This window comes from the organism of the source record quoted next, unplaced genomic scaffold, assembly GCF_019419815.1.
Source record: "Pyrus x bretschneideri cultivar Hongxiangsu unplaced genomic scaffold, Pyrus_bretschneideri_v1 Contig38, whole genome shotgun sequence".
NCBI classification, from domain to species: domain Eukaryota; kingdom Viridiplantae; phylum Streptophyta; class Magnoliopsida; order Rosales; family Rosaceae; genus Pyrus; species Pyrus x bretschneideri.
This window is the reverse complement of record NW_025999701.1, coordinates 84192-96254: the sequence shown is the minus strand read 5'-3', so window position 1 is coordinate 96254 and position 12063 is coordinate 84192. Positions and strand designations below refer to the sequence as shown.

The 12063-nt window shown below is 36.5% G+C and overlaps 1 protein-coding gene across 1 annotated transcript; it reads left to right on the top strand.

Moving 5' to 3' along the window:
• The first annotated feature begins 3006 nt into the window (after positions 1 to 3006).
• Positions 3007 to 4261, top strand: LOC103966984. The gene has a single exon (XM_009380229.3). It carries the CDS (start codon positions 3071 to 3073, stop codon positions 3986 to 3988), a length of 918 nt encoding a protein of 305 aa, XP_009378504.2. The 5' UTR covers positions 3007 to 3070; the 3' UTR covers positions 3989 to 4261.
• Positions 4262 to 12063: the final 7802 nt, after the last annotated feature.

The following is a 12063-nucleotide window of genomic DNA, read 5'->3' as shown; positions in this document are numbered from 1 at the left end:
CCATGATTTGCGGATTCTAATTAAGTAATACTAATCAAAGCTGTCGAAACTTTTAACCGCTGAAAAATTCTTGTTTGCGTAACGAGAGATGCTAATAATACTCTCAAAGTCAGACTCTTCGTAGATTTTTCATCACATCATAGTTTCAGCATAAGATTTTATGATGTCGTTTTAGAAATTATGTAAAAACGTGAGATGGTAGAAAATCATAGAGAATTCAATTTTTATAAAACTCTCTTTAGCATTTTCCTCGTGTAATAGGATAAGGCACCAATTAATTAATTTTCTTTGCCTCCTAATTGTTTTTTGGGGTTTTTGAACTTTAATCCTCCAAGAAGATTAAAATTTAATAAAAACATAGTGTTAAATTTGTGACATCTCACATCGTCCAGAAGAGTGATCCTTATATGTATATTCTCATCCCTACTTAGCACGAGGCTTTTTGGAAGCTCACTGGCTTCGGATTCCATGGGAACTTCGAAATTAAGCGAGTAGTGCACGAGAGCACTCCTATGATGGGTGACCCGTTGGGAAGTTCTCTTGTGAGTTTCCAGAAACAAAACCGTGAGGGTGTGGTCGGGGCCCAAAGCAGACAATATCGTGCTACGGTGATGGAGCGGGCTCGGGAAGTGATCCACCCCGGGCCGGATGTGACAAAATTGGATATTGATTTTAGTTCTTTAATGTGTACTTAAAATTTAATACACATTTTAATTCATTAATTTTATTTAACTTCCTCTAATTAGTGTACCTAAACGTCTGTATCATAATTATTTTACTAATTCAATGTACCGAAATTCCGTACCTAAATATATTGTAGTAAATTAGTGTACCGAAATGTCCGTACCTAAATACATTGTAGTAAATTAGTGTACCTAAACGTCTGTATCATAATATATTTTACTAATTTAGTGTCAATAAATTAGTGGCACATAAGAAAATATGCAAAAATATAAGTGTACCGAAAATTATGTACCTAACTATATGATACTAAACTAGTGTACCGAAATGTCGATACCTAAATATATTATACTAAACTAGTGTACCTAAATGTCCGTACCTATACATATTATACTAACCTAGTGTACCGAAATATTCGTACCCAAATATATTGTAATAAATTAGTGGCACATAAGAAAATTTGCAAAAACATAAGTGTACCGTAAAATCTCTACAAAAGTATTTTCTTATATGAGATACTCACCATAATGAGAAATAAAATTTAATTTATGAACACCATAAAATTATAAATAAAAAAGAGAGACATTGAATACATATGCTGGCATTTAATAGAGTCTAAGGACTAAAATCAAATTTTAATCTTGTATAAGACATTTTTCAAAACATCATCTTATTTAGGGATTAAAATCTAATTTTCTATTGTTTTTATATCTCAACTAGCCAAAGTTTAGGCATTGGTTTTGGCTTCAACGATCCAAGCAAAGGAATTTAATTGGCGGAATCCGTCGTCAATTGAATTTGCACTTGCACCAAAGAGACAAATCCAATTAGGTTGCCGGAGTTTGAAGAAACAAGTTGCCGGATTCAATCACCAAAGAGTATATTTCCTAGGTATATATGAGAGGCCTCATAAATACAGAGTATGTGGTGACTCTCATGTACAAAACTCATAAATGATAAATGGAGCTCGTAACTAGGGTTAAAAGTTTTAACGCGGACTTAACTATACACAATGGTAATGGTTTTAGAGATGGTATTCATGTGTGTGTGAATTATGTAAGTATGTCTCACATTGCATCAATGACTAACAGTTACTCGATAATGGTTTCCTTTTGTTTGTTTACAATACCTTCCATGTGAAATAGGAAGTTTACATGCGAAGAGATGTTTTGAATTTGAAGCTTTCTAAAAAGTATGTGTCTTTTATTTTTATTTTTTAGTAATTTGTGGTTCCTTTTACTATAAGGAATTGGTTTTGAATCCTAGGAAATCAAATAGTATTTCCTTTTGTGAATTAAGTTTTTAATTCCTTGTAGAAAAAGGTTTAGATGCTTATTCTATAAAGGAGAAATGTTAAGGAGACTCTCTACGAACTATCTACCGTCTCACAATTTAACGTTAATTTTCGTACCAACATTATAAAATATTATACTAAAAACATAAGGTGACTAAAAATTCATGAGGAGTTCCAAAGTCCCTTTAGCATTTCTCTCTATAAAGTATGTAAACCAAATTACAATGTTGTTTTATCGCTAGATGGTGATTAAGAGGAAGACTAAAATATTTCTATGAGTCTTCCTGACCTCCAAACGGTGAATTATCATGGCCAAGCTACCCTCTAATCCTTTTTAAAGTTTAAAAGTTAAAATTAAAATGTTGTTTTGTTTTGTAAGCACAAGATAGAAACATCACTAAAAGTGAAAGATCCTCAAGTAACCTGCTAAGCCGGTTTGCCGGCAAAAAATGACCCTATATCTACTTTTTCCCACTTTCATAATCTCCCCAAAGTAATCAAACGCCTCCCTCTCTCTCTCTCTCTCTCTCTCTCTCTCTCTCTCTAAATCCATAATACAAGTTCACACCAACACCCACTCAATTCTATAGAACCAGAGTAAGAATTTTCAGTGAAGCTTTTTCTTCTCTCTTGCTTTTTTTCCCTTTCTTTTAAATTTTGAAAAATACAGACACAGAGTGGCAGAAGCCGACGAAATCAAAAGCGCGTTACAACGTACACCCTCATCATCCTCCATTTATATTCCTCTTTGTTCTTTTTCCAACTTCCCCGATCTCACTCCCCCCGATTGCTTGCGACGAATGACGCCATCACCCACTGCTGATTATTTGTTCACCATCTCTACTGTTGGGATCGTCGCAAAATCTCTTTGCGCATCAGATCCTTTTGAGAAGGTCTTACAGCTCGCCACCATTGTTGGTTTCTGAGAAGAAGAAGAAGCAGCAAAACTTTCGATACTTGACGCTACTCGGCTCCAGATCGAATAAGCTCTACTGGTTTTTTCCCCCTTTCTGTGATCTGCTACTTTCTCGGTAGCCAAACGCTGGGAAAGTTGCTGCTGCCATTTCTGTAGTGTTTGAAGTTCTCAGAGATTTGATGCCTTCTGGAAGCATGTTCAGAGAGAGGAAGATGGGGAAATCATCAGGTGCGGCGCCAGGCAGCAGAGACTGGACTCAGATCTATGCAATCTACGGTCTCGAGCAGTGGCAGACCATTCTTTTCCTCCTCTTCAACGCTGTCCTATTTACCATTATGTCCCTCCTCTACCTCACTTACTTCCACCCCATCACCCTCTTCTTCCACCGCCTCCTCCCCATCGACTCCGCCCGCTTCGCCGCCGGCTTCACCGGCTCCGTCACCGCCCTCTCCGCCCTCTGCCTCTTCTTCGCCTCCGGACACTTCCTATACTCCTCACTCCCCCTCCACTATGACGTCGTGCAGCGCATGGTCGGCTCCGTCAACGACTGGTCAACCGTGAAGCACGCCCTTGACCTCGGATGCGGCCGCGGCATACTTTTGAACGCGGTGGCGACCCAGATGAAGAAGGAGGGGAGTTCGGGTCGGGTCGTGGGACTGGACCGGTCCAAGATGACGAGCCTCTCGTCGACGCTGCGAACGGCGAAGATTGAAGGTGTGGGGGAGTACGTGACTTGCCGTGAGGGCGACCCCAGTAGATTGCCGTTCGGGGACGGGTACTTCGACGTCGTGGTCTCCGCCGTGTTCGTCCACACCGTCGGCAAGGAGTACGGCCATAGGACAGTGGAGGCGTCGGCAGAGCGGATGAGGGTGATCGGCGAGATGGTGAGGGTTCTGAAGCCCGGTGGGGTCGCTGTCGTGTGGGACATACTGCACGTGCCGGAGTACGTGCGGCGGCTGCAGGAGCTGAAGATGGAGGACATTCGGGTGTCGGAGCGGGTGACGGCGTTTATGGCGAGCAGCCAGATCGTGTCTTTTCGCAAGCCCAGTCAGCACGTTATCGGGCCCGGGGAGGTCCGACTTGACTGGAGATGCTGAATACCCGACCCGACCCGGATGGACCCGGCCCACATACACACGAAGAAAATAGTCAGCCGAAATAGTATAAATACATAACCACTCTGAAGACTTTGGAGTAATGATAAATAATTAATTTATTAAATGAAGAAATTAATGGCTTTGTTTATGTGTTTGTATGGAGTCTTGTGTTCTGGAGAGGCGAAGCTGACCCAGATCAGATGGGGAGAGAGATGATTATACATGTAATAATCTTAGTTAAATTATCTAATGATATTTTGTTGATCTTATATATTTTAGAGGTGACTTTATGGGATTTGAAGTATTTTTAATTTGTTTGTAATGATTTTGGTGGATAATTTTATGTAATATTTAACGAAATTAGGATCATACTGGATCTATATGAGCAATTCCCTCTTTGTTTGCATGTGTGCGCATTCTGTAATACCAATTTTTTTATTCAACTTAATTTTAACAGAAAGATTTAATATGATTTACTAATCAACAGAGCAATTTTTATAGAAATGTAAAGGTTTATTCAATTCCCTCTTCAATTCCCTCTTTGAATGATTATAAATCCTTTAATCCAGAATATTTAATATGATTTACAAATGGAAAGAGATTAGTAAGAGACTAGGCAAGGAGTAGATCTTTCGCAGTTTGCGATCATGAGGCTACGATGCTCTTTCTCGCTCGCTTATAATTCAGTGAGATTCGTGCAATTAGACCTCATCGACTGTGAACGAGTTGCCACAAGGGGTGTGCGCTATTCACTGTTTTTTATTTCGTACACTTCCTTTTCTTTGCTGTCGTCGGATCGATTAAATTAAAGAAGATTAAATGTAAGAAATTAACAAAAGATGTGAGAAGTAAAAAAAAAAAAGTGTGAGGATAACACACCCCTTGCCATAACATAAGACAGCCTCATCGAAGGCTCTTGTTTGGTAGGAACTCACTTAAAATGGGAAGCCCATGCAATGTAATCCTAAGCCAGTTGTTCATTTTTATGTTGAGCAGAGTGTTATATGAGGCGCAATTTACTCTCTGCTTGAACTTTTTCATGTAACAATAAGTGACCAGGTTGTGAGACTATTAGTTACAATCACATCTTGTTTTCTCCTCTCCCCTTTCTCATGGCAATGTGGCGTGGCATCGTTGACATCCGAGTATTATAGCAACAAGACAAGGGTTTTGATTTGTTAATTGTCATGTCCAATTAGCTTATGGTAGGGTTTCCCTTTATTTTGTAGCAAGTAAACATGGATTTGATCCTCGCCGGATCTCTTCCCTAGGGATCCTAGGAATTAATGCATGTGGACCGTTTATCAAAAATCGTGCGGCCCCAATTAAATGCTTTTTATATTTTTAAAAGTAACGTAGCTTCGTTTTACATGAAAAATATAAAAAATGATAAAATTGTGACCGCACGATTTTTTATCAACGATCCACGTGCGTTGATCCCTAGAAGGGATCCGGCGAGGATCCAAAACCAGTAAACATCTATTAGATTTGATGGGTAGTGGGGTTTTAGGGGGCTGCTATCGGTAGGAAAAAATAAATAAAAAAATTATTCAACTTCATTAATCCAACTAATTAGTGGTGCTTGATTTTTGGATAACCATTTGACTGTGATACATCTGATTTAATTGCCTTTTAAGTTAAAATGATCACTGAGATTGGCGCAAATCCTTACTTTAGTCCCTGAGATTTTAAATCAACTGATGTGGCTCCTCAGTCAAGGGAAGGGGTTGATATGACAAACATACTTTCCATCCAACGAAGATTTCTTATAGAAATACCAAAATAATTGACGGTGAACAATCTCAAAAATCACTTTTATCGATTTTAAATTTCAGGCACCAAAATGAGGAGTTATGCCAATCTCATATACCATTTTGAATATATATATATATATATATAAAGTTATTTAATCTTATGCCTTAAAATATTTCCTAAGTTTTCAAATCAGCTTTAAAAGAGATGGTGATATTTTTGTGGAGGGGTGTGTGAGGTCGATAGTAAGTGATGCATGGTAGGGTTTTGGTGCTGGTGCGAAGTCGCAGTCGTACATCCTCTAATCGTGAAAGCATGCAAATGTTGTTGAGCTGGGGAATTGAATTTGGTTTGAAAATTAAAAACCCTAATCAATTTCTGCACGTCCATACATTTCTCTGAAATTATTTGTAATCCCGTACGAGTCTGTCATATTTTCTTCGTTCAATAAAATCTCGTGATGACTATGAAGATAATTAAAAATAGCAACGACCTTCCTCCAACTTCAACTTTGGTGATAATGTTGCTTCACATTTAATTTATAAATTGATGTCTTACCACATTATGCTGAATAAGATGAGACAAGCAATAGTACGTGTTTGAAAATTTCACTTTCAAAGAACTTAGAATTAGTGTTGTACTTTGATGTATTCGATTCTCCTTTGCTCTCATATTGCTTGTATCTAAACAAAATAAGAATTATCCATACCTCAAGGTTTGAAGTGATTTAAAAAAAAGAAAACTAATAAAAAGAGTTTGAAAGTTTTGAGTTTTAACAATAAGGATAAAATAAAGGGTAAAGTGAATAGTACCAGGATTGACCTTTTAGTGTAAAAATATGGTTTTTCGTTAAAGTAAACAGTATCGAGAGCTTTTCGTTAAAATTTCCTTTAAAAAATGGATCACGTAGTTTCAGGTTTCTAATATTACCCTATTATGTTTTGACATTGTATCAATTTTTATGCTTTCGGGCTGTGTAATGTCTTCGTTTATGGGCCATCATGATATGAAAAACAATCATCTGAATCTTCGACTTCTCCTAAGACAATGCTTTGTGTCCCGAAATGACAACCACTCGCATTGTTTGGCTTAAACTATACGAAGTGTTGCTTATACGTCAAAGTGGAAACAAGTCTTCTATATTAACATATATATTTAAACTCGGGTGGATAGGTAAGAGTTCCACTAGCATCCCTAATTGTTGTACAATTTTTTTCTAATTTAAGTGACCTTCTGATCTAATTCAAATAATGAGGCAAATTTAAACTTTTTTTTTTGAGAAAGAGACATATGACCTTAACCAACTTGACTATGTTCGTATCTACCGCAGTAATATCGTACAATTCCAGTTTGGATGTACTTTATAGTTTGTATCATACTTGTGGTTCATTGTTTAAGTGTACCAAATCCTGAATACGATATGATTATTGTTGCCCGTCAAATTTCAGTTTGATTCTTCTTGGTTTTAAATTCCTTTTCTGTATTGAAATGCTCAATGTTCCGATCATATCGCTGAATGCATATGTATTTTTATTATTTTCAATGTTTTATTCTTTAATTTCTGGTTATTACATATTTACAAGAGTTCAACATACACTGACTGACTTCATATATACTACCTTCTTCACTCATTGAAAAGCTAGAAAATTGAACACAACTGCAAAAGCGAACGTTATTAACCAGCTGAGTTGCAAACTTTCCAATTTTACATGTTACGAATAATGGCAAATTCTAAAACATGTTAATTGCGCCATGTGTCCGTCGTGGGGCTTGTGTCATCCCTACAATGCATATAATGCAGCATGTGGTAATGTTCAATTATTTTTGGGCACCCATTTCGTTTTAATCCATCATCTCCAGTAGCATACATCATCTTTTTTTGTTCGTTTGGGACCATGACTTCAATGCCCCCATCCATCCACCCTTTCTGCAATGGCATGAGTCGAGCTCCTTTGGACTAGTGCATGGCCAATTATTGATTTGTTTAAATACTTGACAAGATGTGCATGCTTGGTGGGGAATCGTAGAATGTATGATTAACGGTCGTGATTCGATTCATGGTGAAGATTGTTATGAATTTTTTTTATGGAAACTTTAACGAAAAATTTCCGATACTTTTCACTTTAATGAAAAATCACATTTTTACACTAAAAAATCAATCCTGGTACTATTTACTTTACCTTTTATTTTGTCCTTATCGTTAAAACTCAAAGTTTTCAAATTATTTTCATTAGTTTTTTTTTTTTCTTTTTTTTTTTTTTCAAATGTTGAGAAATATCGAGTCAAATAGTTCATTTTCGAGTTAACATCTCAACGTCTTGTTCGATTACTTTCACTCTAATTTCTCTTTGTATTAATGAAAGTGTACAAAATGTCAATTAAATATCTCGTTAAATTGCCTTGGGACTTTTCTAGGATGATACCTTTTCTTCTTCACTCTTTTTGTAGGTTTGCAACAGAGTTCAAATCTTCTCCATCTAAAACTCTTTGTGGCATCTTTGTACTTTATCTACTTGAGTGATATGTGTCATTTGACTTACTTTTCTTTACTTTTTTGGTTTTTTTACTCAAGAAATAAGTTGAAGAGTTAACACTGTTCAATGAGATTTAAATGATTGGCCAAATGTCAAGAAATATAGGTCACAAAGAAGCCACAAAAAGTTTTGGGTGCATAAAATTTGAACTCATTTACAACGGGCTTAAGCTCAAGTGGGGTTAAGAACAATTATTTCTGCCCTTGAGACTCTTAATTTCATTTATGTCTTCCATTGTCACTTGTATAAAAAATAAAAAATAAAAAATAAAAATACTCAACACTTAAAACATAAAGATTGGATAGTTGAGTTGATAGTATCTATTAAAGGCTACGTGGGGAGTTGCTTAATATATATTCACAAGAAATAACAAATTTCAAAGGTTCCCTTTAGTAAAAAACCGAATAATTTATAGATTCCTTTCTGTTAAAAACCGAGTGATAATTAAATAAGATGTAATTCTGTTAAGAATATTGGTGTTCGTCAAGTTGATAAAGTAGATAACTACTTATGTTGTTGTCCAGTCACAATCCTATAGCAAATGACAGACAAACTGGGAACTGAGAGTAAACTAATTGAGTTAGTTGGGCACGGTTCTTGAATTAGATTACAACAACTTTTTGGGGTCTGTGAGGTCTATGAAAAAAATGTTTGATATGATTTAAAACATTTTTTTTTGGTTGGGGAAGAATGGAGACGGAACTCCGTGTCATTGTCATCGATACCTTTAGAGGCACAAGGAGAATTTTAAGTGAGCATTTGTATATTTTTCTCCTAAAACGGAATAGTTTTATACTCGGAGAAAATAGGGTCTCAAGTTTGTAAAAAGTTACCGATTAACTTTTCAATATTATAAGATGCTTTAAGTTTGAATACTCCTCTCTCGTTGGTAAATAAATTAATAAAATATTTACAAACTACAACACAAATCAAAACTAAATAATGGAGGAGTTAGGTTGTGTGATATATCGTATTTTCAGGCCCTCCAAAATATATTTTTGTGTGTGGTACCTTATTTGTAACACCAGTTTGGAAGTGTTTTGCAAGGTCATTGCAGATGATGCTCCCTCACATACGTTTTAAGTATGCTTTGACGGTTTCTACCAAGCGCAAAGACTAACATGTGGGTTGATAGTATATCAAGGTCGTTCGCTTTAAGGCCGTTTGACGAAGAGATGTGCCTTGGGGGTCTAATGATTGTGAACTTCTTGGGCGCTTTACAAAATAAAGGTTGGCAAGCCCATTAAGGAATCATTAACGCCTACATGGTCTATTAAGGGTAGGACGATAATATTGAGCTGATAATGCATGTGAACTGCTTTAATAGGTCATGATGTTTTATGTCCCAACACATATTTCGTATCTCTCTCCATGTTCCATAGTAGTAGTGACATTATATTTCTTAATTGTAATAGATCCTCTCCCTATATTAAAATGCATTTAAGTGATTAGTTCCTTGAGGCCAAAATTGTTGGATTTGGCATTAAATCAACATGCCTAAACTAAAATGAAATTGGATATCTTAGACGCAAGATATTTGGATTTGTGTTTCCTAGTTGGTTTGAGATTTGGTTTTAGTATAGGATTTGGTTCCCTGTATTCTAGGGACTTTGTGTAAACCTATGACATCTATTAGTATAAATAGATGGATGTGGGATAGAGTTTTGTGTGTGAGAGTTTTTGAGAGGCATAAGTTTGTATACTTGAGAACACTTTGTGTTTGTGAGTTTTTTTGTATTTGTTGGTAATCAATAAAGCTTCCGTTGTTAAAGAGGTACTCCTATATTCGAGGAACTCTGAAATCGTTGTGTTTTATTTATTGCTTGATTGGTTTTTGGTTTAGTTTGCAACAAGTGGTATCAAGAGCTTAGGTTCTTATGTGGGTTGTGACTATCAAGCAATAACGAAGATTGGTGATTCCACCAGTAGTGATGATGTTGAAGAAAAGTCTAGCACTAGTGGAACCAAGACGACGGTTAAGAGTGCAGAGAATCGACTGCATTTTAAAAGCAAGTAGTACAGGTTCTAGTATAAAAAGGGCATGAAGATGATTGACCATCTAGAAGAGTTTAACAAGCTTCTAGCTAAACTGGCAAATCTTGAAGAGATAATCAAAGATGAAAACAATGCCTTGATCCTGATGAACTCATTGCATGAATCCTATGAACCTTTCATGACTACTTGGATTTATAACAGGGAGACAATTAAGTATGATGAAATCTCAAGGGCTTTTATGAATCATAAGGTGAGACACCTTGACAAACAAGAAAGGAATAACTCTGAAGCTTTGATGGTGATGGGGAGATTGAAAGAAAAGAAAGGTTCGTACAAGAAAAATAGTAGGTCTCGTACTAGAGGAGTCTCAAAGAATAGGAAGTTCTTGGACAAAGATGAGTGTGTTTTTTGTCATGAAAAAGGACACTAGAAGAAGGATTGCCTTAAAATCAAAGAAAATACTAGAAAGAAGAAGGATGGCTCAGAAGTAAATATGGTTGAATTCGAGGATGAGGAATTTGTCTATGCCCTAACTGTATTGAGTTCTATGGATTATATGAAAGAGTGGGTGCTTGACACAGGTAGTACTCATCACATGACTTCTCAAAGGCATTGGTTTCCAAGCTTCAAAGTTATGATTGGAATTATGTATATGGGAGATGATAACTCAAGGAATTGGAAGCATCAGGATCAAGCATCATGATGGTGTGATTCAAGAATTGCATGGTGTAAGGTACGTCCCAAATCTGAAGAAAAATTGATCTCACTAAGCACTCTTGAGTCACAAGGCTACAAGTTTACTCTGATAACAATGTGCTCAAAGTTGCTAAAGGAGCACTTGTCATAATGAAAGGGCTTCGAAATGGCTTACTTTATATGCTACAAGGAAACATTTTGGAAAATGGAGTGGCTATGGTAGCTGATAAAGTGCAAAGTGATAACAATGACTTATCTACATTATGGCACATGAGGTTAGGATATGTAGGAGAAAAAGCATTGCAAGGAATGATTAAGCAAAGGTGTTTAAATGAGCAAAAACTGGGAAGATAGAGTTCTGTGAGCATTGTGTTCTTGACAAACAAACAAAGGTGAAATTTGGCTCAGCTATTAATCAAACGAAAGAGATTTTGGACTATGTTCACTACGATGTTTGAGGGCCTGTAAAGAATGCTTCTTCAGGTGGAAAAAGATGGTTTGTATCTTTTATTAATGACTACTCTCACAGATCATGGATATATATGATGAAATGAAAGAAAGAGATTCTTGACATCTTTATGGAATGGAAGAACATGGTGGATACCAAGATTGGAAAGAAGATTAATATACTGAGAAATGACAATAGAGAGGAATATACATCTGATCCTTTCTTCAAAGTGTGCAAAAACGAAGGGATTACTTGGAACTTCAGTGTTAGACATACTCTACAGAAGAATGAGATTACATAGAGACTAAATAGGACCTTGCTCGAGAAAGTTTGTTGCATGTTATCTCAAGCTAAGTTGCCAAAGAGATTTTGGGCATAAGCTTTGAGCTATGCATGTCATGTGCTTAATCGACTATCATCAACAACATTGAAGGGTAGAACACCCATTGAAGTGTGGTTTGGAAAACCAGGCCAGGACAACGATAAGCTACAAGTGTTTGGATGCAATACCTACTTTCATATGAAGGAAAACAAACTGGATCCACGAGCCAAGAAAGTTGTCTTTATGGGATTCAATAGTGGTGTGAAACGCTTCAGACTTTGGAGTCCCAAGTTGAACAAGATTATAGTAAGTAGAGATGTGACATTCG

Coding starts and splice junctions, on each gene's coding strand:
- LOC103966984 (XM_009380229.3), top strand. CDS start 3,071: ATGCCTTCTGGAAGCATGTTCAGAGAGAGGAAGATGGGGAAATCATCA.